Source organism: Pleuronectes platessa, chromosome 13 (genome assembly GCF_947347685.1).
Source record: "Pleuronectes platessa chromosome 13, fPlePla1.1, whole genome shotgun sequence".
Lineage (NCBI taxonomy): Eukaryota > Metazoa > Chordata > Actinopteri > Pleuronectiformes > Pleuronectidae > Pleuronectes > Pleuronectes platessa.
This window is the reverse complement of record NC_070638.1, coordinates 889794-907556: the sequence shown is the minus strand read 5'-3', so window position 1 is coordinate 907556 and position 17763 is coordinate 889794. Positions and strand designations below refer to the sequence as shown.

Below are 17763 nucleotides of genomic sequence, written 5' to 3'. Positions count from 1 at the left end.
ATGATCGGTCAAAGTGAACTCAGGGGCTGTGTAAAGGTGGCGCTATGGAGCCATTTCGCCACACCCATTTCAAATAACTCCAGAATACGTAAATTTCTCAGAATTTCCTGCAAAGTTTGGTAAGAAGTTGAGCAAGTTAAAGCTCTCAAAAAGCCAATTCATTTGGCAGAGAATAAGAAGAAGAAGAATCCTTAAAGTTCTAGTTTCGAGTTTGGTTGACTTACTGTTTTGCATAAGTTCACAGAACACAAGTGATGTAAGTGGAAACCAAACAACAGAGAAACACAACCTCCATCCTGCTCCTGTGATGTGTTGGGATTTTAAAGTCTGTGTTTGTCTGTGTGTTTGTGTGTCTGTGAAGATGTTTATGGAACTGAACTCTAAACAAATGCAGAGGGGGGGGGGGGGGCAGGAGCAGTTTGGGCAAGATATATGGCCTTCACACAATGCATTATAATAACCGTTGCTGCTTAGTGTTAATCTTGAAGTTGGTAGAATGTGTGTGCGTCACATCGCTGGTCAGTCTCACACCTGGTTGATAAGAGGTCTGATAAGAGTCGCTGCCTGTTGTGAGAACTGTAAATCTGTGGTTTACAATATACTGGACTTTAACTTGTTCTCATACTTAACTTTTTATATTAAAGCATATCTCCCTTAGCTTATTAGCAAACATCACACATACATGAATGCACTGTGCTTATGAGCCTTAGAAAGAATTCATTAGCTGCCCCAGGTTCTGGGGGGAAGATAGAAAGGCGTTGTTTTGTCTGGAGGATGCACATGTTTACACAAACAGAACATACAGCCGATAGAGCAGGAACACAATATTATTTACTCCAATGAACAACAACACTGACCCACAAGGTGCCAGCTGAGTCAAAGCTTGTTCATGTGAAGATTTGCCCAGCCACTATCAGAGGAGGACCTGACTGGGAGCTGCTCCTCATCACTTCCTGATTCAAGTTCCATGAGGCTGGAACTACGTCTGCGCACCATCGAGGAAGAACCAGGTCTCGACTCCCCTTCATTATTGACCAATCAAATTATACCTACTGTTATAAAATATTACAACCCCCCTCTGTGCGGTGCGACTCGTGACTGCTGACTGCCCGGTGCCACTAGAGGGCCGGGGGGGCCGTGCGTTGGGTGCCCATTGCTTTGCTGTAACTTTTCATACCTTTTCATTGCTTCTTAATAAATACTTGTTGAACCAAACTGAGGCCGGCTCTTCTCATATTTGGGATAAAAGTACATGACAGATGTCATCAAGTGTCCAAAAGCCCCACATTCAAACTCCAGTGGACACTGAGTCATTGACACCAAGTGTCCAGCAAAATGTCTCCATGTGCACAGTGGGGAGTCGATTCCCCTTCGACCTCCTGTTCAGAGACTGCTTCTCTAGTTTGACGTAGACGGCTTCTCTTACTCCTGGTTCAGACCATCTGTCCTCCATGGACAGCATGTGGACACAGTTGTATTCAGATGAACGTTCCTTGTCCTTTAGAGGTGGACGGCTGAGTCCACCTGAGAGCTCCTCAGCTGAGTCCTGAGGAGCAGGTGTTGTCCTCTGACTGTTAAGGTTGAGTGAAGGTTTGGACCCCAAAGCAGAAACGGACGAGTTGTTGGAGGTAAATGAACAGAGTTTATTTGTAAGCGAGGTAGATGAAGGCTGGAGCGGCAGGGTGCTGGCTGGCTTGGCGATCCTGGTAGAGAAGAGGATGAGGAGCCGGGCCATGAGGCACACAAAGGTTCTGGGTTGAAGAAAAGCACAAAGGTTAGAAGACATCCAAACACAAGGGTGGAGAGTTCTGCAGCGCAACAGCTACCATAGTAGACGGAATAATCTGGCACTGAAGTGTTTTAGTAGACCAGACTTTGATGGAGGGGATGATTAGATGGATTGGGAGCAGGTGTGCCTCGTCCTGCTGCAGCCACGCCCCGCTGTCACACACAACACACAGGGAGAAAACAGAAGGGAAGGAGGACACACAACACAAACAACACCACACCAAAACACATCCTCACAGTACCCCCCCCCCCCCCCCCTCAGGGGACGCCACCTGGCGGCCGACCCGGGTCCAAGATAATTGAAAGGGAAATCCACTGTCTCTCCTCCGGCCCATACCCCTCCCAATCCAGGAGGTAGAGCTGGAGAGGGCTCATTGTCCGAATCACGGACAACCCTCCCGGATCTCTCCCTGCACCATTCGTGAAGACGAGAATCTAAACGAATTGACAAAGAAATTAACTTGTGTAACGAGGTGGTCTCATCAAGAGCGGCTAATTCATCTCTCAACTCGTCCCTCAATCCCCGGAGAAAAAACCCTGCAGTGCTCTCTCGTCCCACCCGCTCTCAATAGCTAAAATGCGGAAGTCGACGGAGTGCTTAGCCACAGAGTTTTCACCCTGGCGAAGAGACAGGAGCCGGCTACTGGCCTCCTTGCTGCACAGAGGGTGATCAAAAACTTTGAGGAATTCCTCGTAGAAAGAGGAAAACTTAAAACAAATCGGTGAGTGATTATGAGAGACGGCTACAGCCCACGCCGCTGAACGTACGAGTCTTTAGAACAGAAGGTGGAGAGCAGCTGTCGGGTAGAGGGGAGACATGTGACGCTGTGGTTTACTTCTCTCTCCCACTGCTCCTCATACTGGTTTTTGTTCAGGCTGCCCACATCATGTATCACTGTGGGTTCGTCATAGTCCGAACAGGCGCAGTAGTACGTGGCAGCATGAGAGGGTTTAACTTTCTTTATCTTCAACTCACAGCTGTTCTGTTGTCTCTTAGCTGTGAAGTCGTCTTTCTGAAGATGATTGAACTCCTTATCAACATTACCACCTCTAGTAAGAACAAGAATCTGTTTGAACGTTCCTTTGTCTTCCTTCTGAAACCAGATTATCCAGCGACACGGATCAGTTCCTCCACAGCTGAACGAGGCCTCTCCACCAATTGTCGCGGTCAAAGACAACTGGTCCTGAGTCAGCTCTGCTGCTGTGGCAACCAGTGCTGTGGACAGACAGATGGACGGAGGTGAGTGTGGAGGTGAGGTGGAGCTTGTGAGCCCCTGATTGGCTGGAAACACTCACCTGAACACAGGCAGCACAGAGCAGCCGCTGGGAGGAGAAGCATGTTGTGGGGGGGGGGGGGGGGTTCCTCGGGTGGACCTGAGGAGAAGTGGTTCTCTAACGAGGACGAGCTGTGAGATCAGGTCCTGGAACCTCCCATCAGCCCCTGCGGCCCCCAGAGGAGGAGGAAGCTGCTTCAGCTGAAGCTGTCGACTGGGGGGGGGGTGTAAAGAGGAAACTAAAATAATAAACTGAGTTCAGCAGTGAAACGATCATGAGGGGAACGTTATGAAACTTCAGTCTCTGACACGCTGCTCTGGTGAAGCTTCAAATGTCTGCTGCTGAAAACAAGATGGAGCTTCATGTGTATGAGTGTGTTTATATTTATAAATGTTTATATTTCATCTTCAAAGTCAAAGGGGAGAGGTGGTGGACTAGTGGCAGAGAAGGTCTCTGGTTCGTCTCTTGTTCGACTCCACGGACAAAAAATAAAAGACGAACCTGGATTGATCTGTCAAAAAATCCAAGAGGATTCTCCCTACCCTGTCTAGTGCCCCTGAGCAAGGCACCTTACTCCCCCAACATCTGATCCCCGGGCGCCGTACATGGCTGCTCACTGCTCTGTGTGTCCTGCACCAGATGGGATAAAAGCAGAGATTACATTTCCTAAAACTGCATGAGTGTGTCTGTGCATGTGTTGGGACTAATAAATGCATCTTAATCTCAAATTCACTCGTTTACGATGTTTAGATTAAAGATTAAACAAAGGAACCTGAACGTGTCTCAGAACACGACGTGAGTTAAATCAGTTCACATAGTTATCATCATATCGTTGTTGTAGTTTATTATCATTGTATCATTATAATTATAAAGTGTCATAGTAGTTAAACGTCATCAGTTAGTTGCAGGCGGTTATAACTTGTCCTTGTCCTTTGCTGCCCTCTAGTGTCTCCACACTTCATGGACAGGTTGTATAACATCGAGTGGAACAAGGAAAACTCAGAACAACTTCTTTTGATTCCAGAACAAACAAACAAAGGCTTTTCTTAAAAATCGCGACTTTATTTCGCTGACACGCAAACGTCATTCAAAATGGCAGCGGCAACACACAGGGCAAAATAAAAGAGTTTGTGAAAGGTTCCAGTCAGAAGTCATCACATCAGTCTGAGGCTTCCCTCGTTCAGTACCGCGTCGTCACAGTGGTTCTCCTTCTGTTCGCTAACTCACCTGTTCCCGTAAGCATGTTTACTACGCTCCCAACAAACAACTAACACAACAAATAAAAGATTGTATTTTGGAAAATGTCACAGAAACTTTGACAGAAACAGGAAGTAAAATGTTGCCGTGGTTACAGTGAGTTCGACTGTGTTTTACTTTTGTTTACAGAAGTTTGTTTACAGAAGTTTGTTTACAGATGTTTGTTTACATGATAATGAAGACATTCTTCAAAACTGAAAGTTTCTATGGAAAGTTCTGACACATTCACTGAACTGAAAACTGAGTCCGATTCTGACTTGAGACAAAAAACAAGCCGCACATCGATTTTTGTGTTAGATTCATAAATGAAACAATGCAAGACTAAAACAGAAGCTTCTGGGTTCAAACAAACAACACGTGAAAACATATCTGCTAACGCCAAGTCGACGTCACCTCAGGAGAAACAACGAGTCGACAACAAAATGTTTTGAGGAAAACATTTGGAGGAAATAAATGTTTTCACGTACTGCATTTTTGTCAGTGTTTGTCTTTGTAATACTAATTTTGGCCACAAGAGGCAGAAAACGTGCGTTTTGGAACGAACGATCAGTTCACTGTAAACTGAACAAAGAAAAAACATCCACTGCACTAATGACAGTTTTAATAAACATTTCCGGTGAACACATTGTATTTGTTGTAAATCTGATGGGATGCAGCCGTTTTTTATATAACTGAGAGTAAAATCAAATGAGGTTAAACAGACAAACTTTAGAAAAAGGTTTGTTCAGTAGTTCTTTTGAAATTCGGACCAAAACTCTGGAGTTGAGTCAGTTTGGCTGCAACATGTTTCTGATTTGCTTGGAGGTAGTCTCGTCATTCAGATGCTTGGTCGTGTACCTGCAGGAGGAAAGATGGCTGATGAAAGTCCGTCTCCAAAGGCCCCCCCCCCACACTGACTCCTTTTAGTTTGAAAACCCATCACTGTTTCTATGTTCACGCCTGCTGCACTTCACCGGCCTCTAGATCAAAGACTTGTGCAGTAACTGACGTCTTAGTTTGAAAACTCTGAGTTTGTGTTTGAGTCTGAACAGAAACTGAGACTTTAGTAAACGATGACGCAGACTTCCTCTTCCTGATTGGTTCTCATCAGTCACATGACTCGACTTCAAGCTGTGAACACAAAGCGTTGCTAACACTTCCTGTCGCTAACACTTCCTGTCGCTAACACTTCCTGTCAGTAACGGGTCCACCTCGTCGTCGCTCCTTTTTCGTTTTCTTTAAACATTTCTCTATTTATACGATGCACCTGAAGGATTGCTGCTCAATCTGCTGGTACACTGTGAAATGATAATTACAGGATTCTATTCTATAACACAAATCCCTGCTCTGACTCGTCACCATCACTGCTCCTCCTTCACAGGAGTTTCTGTTACTAAGCATCCATAAGCAGAGACTCTCTACTTCCTGTTTACATCACATGACCAGTGGAGGTGAATGGTCATGTGACATGTGTTTTCAAGTGTGGACGGAGTTTCATTCGGAGATGGAGCAAAAACACTCATCTGGACGGAGGTCGTTCTTATTGTAAAACGTCTCTTTAAGACCAAACCGTATTAAATCTGTTGGCCGCCTCAGACGCTCGACATTACCTACAGATATGATTGTGTGTCTCTTTTGTGTCACAGACCTGAGAGCGTTGAGTAATCCCTCCACGCTGCTGGGCGGCTGCTCCTTCAACACTCTGATGCTGCCTTTCATCTGAACATCGGCGCCGAGACAGAGGAAACACAAGTTAAAAGAAATCACAGGACAGGTTAAGGCCGAGTCTGTTCAGTGTGATCACAGAGCGGAGCAGTGGTCTCCAGGCCCCGCCCACACACACTCTTGACCAATCAGGAGTCAGCCTCAACTGACGTCTCAGCCTGTTTTTATATCATCAAATAACTAATAAAAACCAAACTGATCAGAAACATGAACAAACATCAGAGAGAGAAGAACGAGCTGAAATGAGAGAACATCTTTAAACATTTATTTAACGTCTACTTTGAGCAATTAGTTTGCTCCATGTCCCATCTGGTAACATGGAGGAGGTTTATGAGATATACTGCAGCCAGCCACCAGGGGGCGTTACATAATTTTCTCCTTCGGATCTTTGTTTACTGTGTGATTCGTGAACGTACGTCTATGTTGGCCGTCTTAACGAAGGCTCCGGCCGGGTGAACGTGGTCGTACAGGATGATGACACCGACCATCACACGGAGGCAGAACAACACCGTCTCCTCGCTGGTGAAACGACTGCGATACTCCCTGCACGCACACACACAGACACACAGACACACACACACACACAAAGAGTCAGGCTGTGGGATGATGCTGGTGATGCGTTCAGGATCATGTTCAAGACTCACGGTGTTTCCAGCATCACTTTACAGACACTGGCCATCGTGCTCAGACAGTCTGTCGTGTTTTCAAGTGGAACATCTGGATTCTGCAGCAGAACAATAAAGTTTCAGTCAGATTTCATATTCACAAACCATAATAGTGTGTGTAGAAGTACAGGAAACTACAGTTACATCCAGATACAGTAACTTACAACATAAATTCATTACAGAGTAAGAAATGTTATTTAATTAAATATCTTAATATTTTATTTATTCCCAATTTTAATGCTAAATGATTCAAACCCATTTATGCTTACATATGTTTATTTAACACCTAACATCATTATTTAGTTTGTGTAAAATATATATTTACAATTCATCCAGTGACGATAAATACAAACTACAAAATGTTCTTCTAAAACATAGGTGAGTACAAACATAAAATAGCCTAACATGAATTTTAAAGAATAATGTGAAATAAAGACAAATTATACATCCAAAAAATAAAAAAATAAAATAATAGAATATAAATATTATGTATATAACAGAATAAACATTTCATAAAAACATACATATAGACATAAAGATAAAATGAAAGAGAAACTAACAATAATGATGATGTTTATCAAAGGAATGTAATCTAGAAGTTTTTATTTCAGAGTGCGCCCCCTGCTGCTAGTTTACACCGAACCAACAGTCTCCAGTCCCGCTGCTGACACCTACAGGCCGAACTGTTCATTACACCTACATATGAATATTTGGTTCATTGTTTGTTTCTTTGTTTGTTTCTTGGCTACTTTTCGATTCATTCACGGTAAAATGTTTTTTCATAAAGAAATGAATCGATGACTCACATCTGACACGAACTTTGACGTGGCGTCACTTAGCGTCTTCAGCATGGGCGTGGCGCAGGCGTAAAACAGAGACATCCGATTGGCCAGTTCGTTGTTGACCTCGTTACTGGCGTCGCCCTGAGAAAGTTACGATGGAAACCCAGTCAAGGAGATAAGATACGACATCCAGACGAACGTGAACAAATTCTGCATCTTTAATTCTACTTCATTTTTAAATCTGTTTCCTCAAGGTGATACTCTTGATCTATTTCTTTTTTTTATATATTTTTGTTTATTGGAAGTAGTTTCACGAGATACAACAATATAACAGGGAATACTTCCATCTTACATTTTTTCCCATCTTTTTATCCCTCCCACATTCCCATCCCCAGCACCCATAACAAACCCATAAACACGAAAAAACAACATAATATAAAAATAAATAAATAAATAAATAAAATAAAATAAATAATTAAAGGGGAAGGGTGAATTGTTATAAAAATAAAATAAATGGGGGGGAGGGGGGGGCTCAGTCATCACCATAACGCAGAGATGTCAAAGACTCAATATGACTTAAGAGAGGTCTCCAAGTCTTTTCAAATGAATTTAAGGAACCATTCAGGGAAAATCTAAGCTTTTCAAGACTCATGAACAGTAAAACTTCTTCAACCCACCTACTGTGAGATGGGGGTTGAGGGTGTTTCCATTTAAAGAGTATAAGGCGTCTGGCTAACAGGGTGGTAAAGGCAAGGACATTCTGTATAACTCTAGAGGCAAAAGGCTGTAGGGGGGCCCCAAACAAAGCCAAGAGAGGTTGAGGAGAGATGGTAGTGTTATATGCTGTGCTAAGAGTTTTAAAGATTTCACTCTTGATCTATTTCTAACGCTGATGATGAAGCTGAAGCTTTGTGTGCGTCTCACCGACAGGTTGTTGATCCGCATGCGGCTGATGGTTCGGCGGTAGTAGCTGAAGTCGTTCTGGATGGCAGGGTTGGTCATCTGAAACAGAGACAGAAGAGGATGTGGGATGTTGGAGGGTGTGAAGCTGGGGTATGAGGTGGGGGGTGGGGGTCACAGGGGTCACAGGGGTCACAGGGGCCGACCTTGAGCTCGTCGAAGCGCAGCGTGAAGTGCATGATGTGAGCGAACTGACGAGCCAGAGCCTGTTTCTGCTCCAGATGTTGAGTGGGAGTGGAGCCCGAGCTGGTGAGGACGTCCAGGAGACACTGCAAACTGGACTCTGACACAAGGAAACACAATCCACTCAACGTGTGGCAGAGACATGAAGACAACAGCAGCTGATTTCTCTAGAGGGGACAGTTCAGCTGACTTAACAAATATAATGAAAAAACGGCTGCAGCTGCAGATCATGGTGTAAATTCACCACTTCCTGAACTCTGTCCTGATGGTGGCACTAGAGAGCTCAGTGTGTGTCTGCGAGCAGCTTATGAGAGGTGGGAACATGTTGTTGTATCCTGAGTGAGGGACTGATCACCACAGTAGGACCGCTGGGTTCAGGTTCTCACCGAGCTTCTGGGAAAACTCATAGAAGCTTTTCAGTTTAGCGACCAGAGGAACCACGGCTGACCACGCCTTCTCCTGCACACGCTCCACACCAGGACTCTGGATGGCCTGCACACACACACACACACACACAAAAACACACACACACACACACACACACACACACACACACACACACACACACACACACACACACACACACACACACACACACACACACACACACACACACACACACACACACACACACACACACACACACACAGTCAAGAGCACAGCCTTTAAATAAAGATTGACGACATGACAGCCCAATAAAAAAAAATTTGCCCCCTGGTGTCTGGCTGCAATAAAGTTCATAAACTCCTGCTCCATGTTAGCAGATGGGACATGGACCAAACTAAACTATCAAAGTAGACGTTAAAAATAAATGTTTAAAGACGTTTCTCTCACTTCAGGTCGTTCTTCTCTCTCTGATGTTTGTTCACTTGTTTCTGATCAGTTTGGTTTTATCAGTTATTTGATGATATAAAAACAGGCTGAGACGTGATGATTGACAGCTGACACTGACTCCTGATTGGTCATGAGTGTGTGTGGGCGGGACCTGGAGACCACTGCTCCTCTCTAGGATCTCTACTGAACAGACTCTGACTGTTAATGACGTCATCTGCACCAAATGGCAGCGTTTGTGTCGGAGATGTTTTAGATTCATTTTGTACAACAGGAGGACGTAGAGACGTGTCGTCCATCTTTATTTACTGTCCCTGGTCAGGGTGTTAATCGGGTTTGGACCTGGACTTGTTAGGACCAAACGGTCTGTGTTACCTGTCGTATCTCCTCCCCTGCTCCTCTGTACGCCTGCAGGTCCTCCAGGATGACCCGGGCCTCCATCAGCACCTTGTTCACCTTCTCCCACACCGCGGTCTCCGACTGTGAGGGCTGAGCATCTGAAAGAGAGTCACAGGTTCGAGTCCACAGTGAGCTGCAGACCGGTCGCTCTCCAAGGCAGGAGGCGTGGACTCTGGATGTTCTGTGCTTTCAAGTTCTGACTTTGTTGTGAAGGTAAAATATTATCACTTGTGTTTTTGTGTGTGTGTGTGTGTGTGTGTGGGTGGGTGGGTGTGTAGGTTTAGGTTAGAGCTGGGCCTGTGGTTTGGATGGTTAGGGTCGGGGTCAGCTCGTTAGGGAATGTATTATGTCAATGAGTGTCCTCACTAAGATGGAAGCACAAACGTGTGTGTGTGTGTGTGTGTGTGTGTGTGTGTGTGTGTGTGTGTGTGTGTGTGTGTCTTACTCTCAAAGTCCAGGAAGAAGTTTCCACCATTGTTGTCGATGTCTCTGGTCAACACTTTGATCAGGTTCCCCATGCTGTCAACACAGAGGAGGAAACGTGAGTGAAGCCACACGGAGGGTGAGGGTGTGTTTGTCTCGAGGGTCAGGTCCGGTAGAAACCAGTCCCTGCTCCCACTAACTGTCTCCAACCATCCAGTCAGAGGTCAGAGGTCACCCTGGTCGGAGCCACCTCTCAGAGTGAACCACACTTCTCACCTGGACTTGGACGGTTCTAGAGCAGCAGCGAGTCGTCAGCTTCAGGATCAGACTCTGACCCGTCACACACGTTCTAGAGCGACAGCAGAGCGACTGTTTCAAAGCTCCTTCCATGTGATTGGTCCAGAGACAGAACTTTGTGTTAAAGAGTCGGATCCTTGTTGCTTCAGCACAAACATCGTTCTGTTCACCCTGACCTGCGTTTCACTGTTTCTGTCCTGAACCTCATACACGTCCTTCAATGAAACATAGAAAAGCTAAAGTCCTGAGGAGCTGCCTCCATCTGTTCTACTCTGTGTTTCTGTGACCTCAGTACAGAGCTGGACTCTCGTGGACTGACTGCAAAGACTTTCAATCATTTTCACCCAAGAACATCAGACAATCAGAAGTCTGAGAGTTTCCCAGCTGCACTTCTCCAGGTTTGACTTTTTCAAATCCTTCCTCAGGTCCGATCAGACTCCTTCAGGATTGTGTGTGTGTGTCTTTTGAAAACAGATCTGATCTCTGAAACGTCTCTTCACCATAATGACACTTTAACCACCAACAGTATTGTGCACGCAAGCATCTCTGCTTAAAAACATACAACTGCACCTCACAGCTTCACAAGCAGCTTGTGACAGACACACACTGATCCGTTCGGTTGTCCAGTTAAAGTGAGTCGAGCTCCAACACAACAAAACACCAGTGATCTCCCAGGTGGCAGTGATCAGTGATCCCCGTGCACTCAGGAGTCAAACACACTGAGCTCGTCTTCTGGTTGCAAACAGTGAAAAGAGGAAGTGATGAAGTCGCTGAAAGTTTGAGCTAAATTTAAAAAGAGAGGAAGGAACTCGACTGAGACGCTCACTGAGAGTTTCTACGTTCATCTTCCTCCGACAACACGAGATTCATCAGACATGACGAACGTTACTGCAGTCAATAACACAACGCAACAACACAAGACCAACACAAACACAGCGTCTCGGTGATGACTCACATTCATACCTCGTGTTTTTAGAGTTTTGTGATTTTGATTCATATTTTCAACGTCTCGTCTGTTTCTGCAAGTTTCAGGTTTATTTTCATCCTCATTCGTCCTCATGTAAAGTTTACGACACGTTTGTCAAAGTGTAAAACAAAACATACAACTTATAAACACAACAAATGACGCACTGTGATCACATCATGCATGAATGAGGCATGTAAACACAACTGGCAAAATAAACAACACATTTAAACCAGTGGTCAGCAATGTAGATATACGTTCAATATATAACATAGAGATGCTGCACTATCTATATTAGTCTATACTACACTACTACTGTAATAGTAAATATATAACCATTGATAAAACAGTCATTTTAGATATTGTGATGATAGAAAATAGCATAGGAGTATAATAAGGTAATAATATAAGGGTTTAGAAGTCAAATAATTATGATATTATAATAACAACAATGGTATCAGTCCTAATACATATATCATATAGTTAATATGGTTTATTATGATAAGAACTGTAGTAGCTGCCGATGTCTTCACAGTCTTTAAATACTAGACAATCAGAGAATGAGTATTTATCCTGTTTTTAATATTAATAAAACCTTTTTGTGAACATGCTTCTGATCTCAACTAGTTATTATTATTATTATGATCATCATCATCACCATCATTATTATTATTATTATTATTATTATTATTAATATTATTATCATTATAAACTTTAGCGTCATTATTATTATTTGTTGTACTTTCCACTGTAGTGGATATTTTATTACACACACACACACACACACTGACACACACTGACACACGTCTCTCCTGTTCCTCATATGAACTTTTACTCTCGTTTCATTCAAGTAACGCGGATGTTTAACTTGTAATCAAGTCTTTTCGTGTTTAGATTAACAGTTAGTTAGTTAGTTAGTTAGTTAGTTAGTTAGTTAGTTAGTTAGTTAGTTAGAGCAGATACACACTGAGCTTGAGGATAAAGCAGTTGTGTGTTTTTTGTTCCTGGTGAGTCTGCAGGACCTGACATGTCTGATCTGTTCGGGATCCACCCGCAGACCAGGTCCGGGCTCTGGGTCCGGGCTCCGGGTCCGGGCTCCGGGTCCGGGGTCCCGGTCCTGCTCGGCCCCCAGCACCCCCTCCCTCCCTCCCTCCCCGCCCCGCCCCGCCCCGCTCCTCACCTGCACTGATCCCGGATCGGTACCGTGCGTGTGTCCCGTGTGTCGGTCCAGGTGTCTCCTCCTCTACATGCTGAGAGAGTTTGAACCCGGAAGCCGCCGCTCGGCGCTCGTTCACTATAAAAGGAGTGATTTCCTCACGAGGAGCTGAGCCAGCAGCCAATCAGCGGGCAGCAGCAGTAACCTGAGTGACGTAGGTCGGCCGACGGAAGCAACCTGAGCTCCAGAATTTAATATAATTTATATTAATACAGACATGAGGACAAACTGAAGAAGACTCAGGGAGAATAAAAAGACAGAACTCAGAGAGAGAGGGTGACAGATGAGTTATGAACTCAGTGATATGATCACACATTAATATCACAATTATCACCACATAGAAGATCTACATTTAGACATAGGACAGGGTCCAGGATGGACACTGCTCACTGAGGGAGCTGAGTTACTGTGGTAGTTTTCAGATACTTGGTATGTTGGTATAATTTTGAATGTGCAGTTATTTAAATATAGAATCATAGTTTGACACTGACATGTTCTCAACACAAGAGCATAAGAATAATAACAAGTCAGCGAGATGAAAGTCCAGCCAGCAGGACGTCTACAAGGCTTCACACTAAAGGAGGTAACCCTAACCCTAACCCTAACCCTAACCCTAACCCTAACCCTAAGGAGGTGTTAATGGAGATATTGACTGTACAGATATTTTGAGTATGAGGTGAGAGAAGTAGAATAAGGCAACAAAAAGTAACTGAGCGTGAAACCAAATATAAACACTTTTGTTGGTTACACAGAATCTGGTGAACAGAGTTCCAGTAAACTGTGCATCAGAGAAGAACTGGTTAAATGTTGGTTTCACTTTCTATGCAGTTTCTCAGAATTCAGTGAATCTATGGCGATGGGGGGGGGGGGGGGGGGGGGGGAGAGGGCACATGCACAAATGCCGCTCTGTTGTGCAACCGACTCTGTGACGGCTACAGACTCAAGAGTGAAAGAGAGAGAAGGCACTGATGCCCCTTGTGGGTACATTATATAACCTGTTATAGTTTCAAAATGAATTCTTATATGGACCTGGTGTGTTTGTTTGCTCCTCTCAGCCCAGCAGGAGGCGCAGTGAGCTCAGGTCTGTGTAGAGAAGGCCAAACAGGAGCAGAGACAGAAGGTCAACCAGGATGAGAAGCTCAGGCTGCAGAGATGCTGAGTTGTTGAGTAAAGTTAGTTTTCGGACATCAACTCCAGAAAATAGAGTCTTGACATGTTGTGTAGTGTTTCTGGTGTGAAGAAGCAGCAGCAGATGTTCAGGATCAGACTCGTTCACAACTACAGGAAAACATCAGGAACATTGAGGCGAGGGGCGGAGCCTGTGTGGAGCCAACGCATCCTCCATGTGTCCTGCTGTTAGTTCTTTGTCTGCTTCTCAGTGGATTTGACTGATCAACACACAATGACTTTTAGACCCAGAGTCAGAGCTGGTTCCACTGGAGCGGAGCCTGGCAGCTGAAGGTTCTTCCTCCGGTTCTACTCTCACAGACTCTAGAACCACACGTCTGTATTTTGGAGGTGAACTCAGGGCCCTGTCTCACGTACATGAATGTGAGGCTAATGTTGCAGATCAAAGTTCACTGAAGTCGACTCCACACGCAGCCTCACTGCAGAAGTGTGGAACTTGCATTTGCCGTCTCTCTTGCACGCACCTGATTGTGTGAGCTGGTCGTCGGACTGGAACAAATCAACATTTGTTTTCCACAGCATCTTAAAAAGATCTGAATTCAACAGTCTTAAAAATATGTAATAGAGTTTCTGCCTCTGACCTTTGTGATGTTTATTTGACCCTTTTCCAGACAGAAAACCGGAAATGACACGATTCCAATCCTCTGCTCTCATGTGATCTCATCCTTTGTTTCAGGATGAAGATATTGAGACGAGCTGGGATCAGCAGTTCGGTGTAGGAGCAGTTGTGTCCACAAGGTGGCAGTGTGTGTGTGTGTGTGTTGTGACTGCGTCGCGACCTCTGGCTGTTTCCAGTTGAACAGAAGGTTTTCGTGTCCGTCATCTGGGTTCAGACTTCATTTTTCTCAAAACACATCCCCAAATACAGAAAGTAAAATAACAACTTAAGAATAAATAAATAAAATGAGCGAAAATAATCTCAATCCAAACAGTTGAAGTAATTTCCTGATCCTGTGGTCAACGATCTTTATTCTATCGTTACTCGTTTCCTTCCTGTTGCTCCAGTGTTTTATGATCTGCTCTCTATTTGAAATCGATGCTGTTTGTTCAGAGCTGCTGTGGTTTTCTACTGAGACGTATCTGCTCAGGTTCAGACAGTTTGAACTATGAGGTAGAGAATTTCACTTCCTTTATTCCAGTTCGTTGTTCAATCTGACAGACGATGTGTGGGTGTGGTTTTCTACGAGTTGTTCTCTTGAATAATGGTTGTTTCTGTCTCCCAATGAATGGACTGGTATTCTTACACACCTCCTTCATGTGTCAGGTCCAGCTTTAAACCATCAAATCAAGAAACGCATCAAACCTCAGATACGTTCCCATCGTGTCGTGAACTCGCTGCACGACCGGGTGAAGAATCAGAAGTGACTTGAACAAACACTTCACACAAACACACAGTAACTACTTTATATCGTCAACAGGCCTGAGAGCGTTAACCTCAGGCCTGCAGCTGGGATCCGTGTGTCGGTCGTCCTCTTCAGACCGACTCAGCCTCCACGCTCTCGTTCGTAGGTGTGTAGCAGTGATCTCCTGTGAATACACTAACAGTTGAAATGTGTGTGTGTGTAACAGGGAGGCCGTGACACTCAGGAAGATCCGAGCAGCACAGAACATCGGTAAGAAAAGATCAACCAGAAGCTTTCATCATGTCCAAATGAAAAATTAAATCCTCCATAAAGAGATGATAGCATAACGTTCGATCTCACAATGATAGAGAATCAAGATCCAGAGCAACATTGAACAACCTTCACCAAGTTTAAATGGTTTTGTGTTTTTATAGCTTTTCTAGTCTTGATGACTCAAAGCTCTTTACATTCACCCATTCACACACACATTCATACAGAGAATCTATCCAGCATCTTGCCCTAGGACATTTGGCATGCAGATGGGGAAGACTGGAGGACGACCGCTCTACCCCTCAGCCACAGCCGGCAGGTAGAGTGGGTCAGAGGGTCAATTCCCAGGTCTCCCAGTCCAGTGTCCTTGGGCAAGAGGCCGCAGCCTAAATGACCCCGGGGAGCGTGTGATGGAGTGAATGTGGTCGACACAAAGACAGGCGTGTACACAAACAGTGGATGGCTGTAGATATTAACACATTGATGCAACATTAGTATTTATAGAATATAATAATAAACTTTATTTATGTAGCATTTTATATGACAAAGTGCTTAACCACAGATGAAGCAGTAAAAACCACAGAATGATTAAAAGCCAATCAGGAGCTTCATAAATGTTTTATCTGCTGTAAGAGAATCCTTTAGAAACGTCTCTTGGTGCAGAACGTTTTCATCTTCAAGTGTCAGTGGTTTAGCTGCAGGTCCCACTTGTATCCTCTAGGTGGCGCCACATGAGTGTAACAGGAAAATGGCAGCAGTGCGTCTCCTCCTGACCTTTGACCTCCTTGAATTGTTGCCCAGCCAAGTGGATTTTCTGAATCTGCAGCTCTGAGAAAAACCTGTTTCCCCGTGTAGAGAATCACCAGGACCTTGATCCAGATGTTTACCAGCTGACTGATATTTAATTGTTTTACTGGATCTGTTTCATGTGCAAACAATTCAAAGTTAAATGAGATGAAGAACAAACATACGTACGTGTTTGATTTCTTTGCACTCACGCTCGTTTTGTGTGTTCGACCTGTAGGTGGCGCAGTCCCAAACCAAAGTGTACCTGACAGCCTGGGTCTAGACCTGCAGGACAGTGACCAGTGGGACTGAGTTTGTTTCACCAGTAACTTTTTAAACAGGAAGCTCAGGTTCAGGCCGCAGGCACCACTTTCCATTTTTTTTAAATATGTAAATCATCTAATTACTATCTGAAATGTTTTACTAATTCTGTTTCGGCTCTGATTTGCAGTAACGCATCAGAGTTTTGATCCTAACTTTGATTTTTCCTTTCAGATGTTTGTCTCTGTCGTTCCTCCAGTTCCACGACAGAGAGGATCCTCCACTCTTCTCTCAGGGTTTCACTCAGGATCCAGGTTCTGTGGAGCAGCTGCTTGAGCTGGTGACAGGAAATCCTCTCTTGTATTTTATTTTGAAAGGTTCCTCTGGTGTGGGGACTGCAGCGGTTCTGATCTTCTCATCAGAATCAGAGAAGGTTGTTGTCTGCAGACGTCCAGCTGACGTTTCATCACAGGGACGTTCTTCAACTTCAACGTTTAACTTTTTAATTCACAAAGAACGTTCTCGTGGAGCTTCAGCACTTTGTCTTCGTGGATGAGAAATGTTTACGTTTAATTAGGAGTTTAGAATATTCTTTTTCAAAATCACACACATGCAACATTAATGACGCTGCTCTCTGTGTCGTGTCGACAATAGAGTTAGAATATTTATGTAGAAGAACGTTTTATCTTTACTCTGCCCACGGCAATAATCCTTTATCTTTCCACGCAGACAGTTGTGTATTTTCAAAGGTGAAGGACTCACACCTGGTGTCACTGCTGCTCCTCCTGCTAACGTCTCTCCACATGTTCAGGGTTCATCGTGTCACTGAGCTTCTCAACAACCTCGGTGTAGAAACCTGTCGGCCACCGTGACGCCTCCAGGGACCAGTGTGATAACCTCAGCGTCACATGACTCACAACCCCCCCCCCCCCACTACCTGCTCATTCTCCTCCACCCTCCAGCGTTTGTTCCTCTCTACAGATCAACACTCCTCCTCCTCCCCCTCCTCCTCCTCCCCCTCGTCCTCCTCCCCAGCGCGAGACAAAAAGAACCAACAGGACAGAAGATAAGATGGCTGCAGAGTTATTTATAGGCCGAGCTGTGAGCTGCAGTTCAGAGCTGCTGCTGCACCACAACCTTAAATCTGATGGGGGGGGGGGGGGGGGGACTC

At 44.6% G+C, this 17763-nt stretch overlaps 1 protein-coding gene across 1 annotated transcript; it reads right to left on the bottom strand.

Annotated features, from left to right (window-relative positions):
• Positions 1–4104: 4104 nt before the first annotated feature.
• On the bottom strand, positions 4105–12858 carry LOC128454675 (CYFIP-related Rac1 interactor B). The gene is made up of 11 exons (XM_053438153.1): positions 12709–12858; positions 10290–10363; positions 9821–9942; positions 9001–9106; positions 8578–8714; positions 8396–8473; positions 7496–7612; positions 6669–6748; positions 6441–6567; positions 5948–6018; positions 4105–5157 (listed from the first exon to the last, which is right to left on the bottom strand). Exons 2-11 carry the CDS (start codon positions 10360–10362, stop codon positions 5088–5090), a joined length of 981 nt encoding a protein of 326 aa, XP_053294128.1. The 5' UTR covers position 10363; positions 12709–12858; the 3' UTR covers positions 4105–5087.
• Between the last annotated feature and the right edge of the window lie 4905 nt (positions 12859–17763).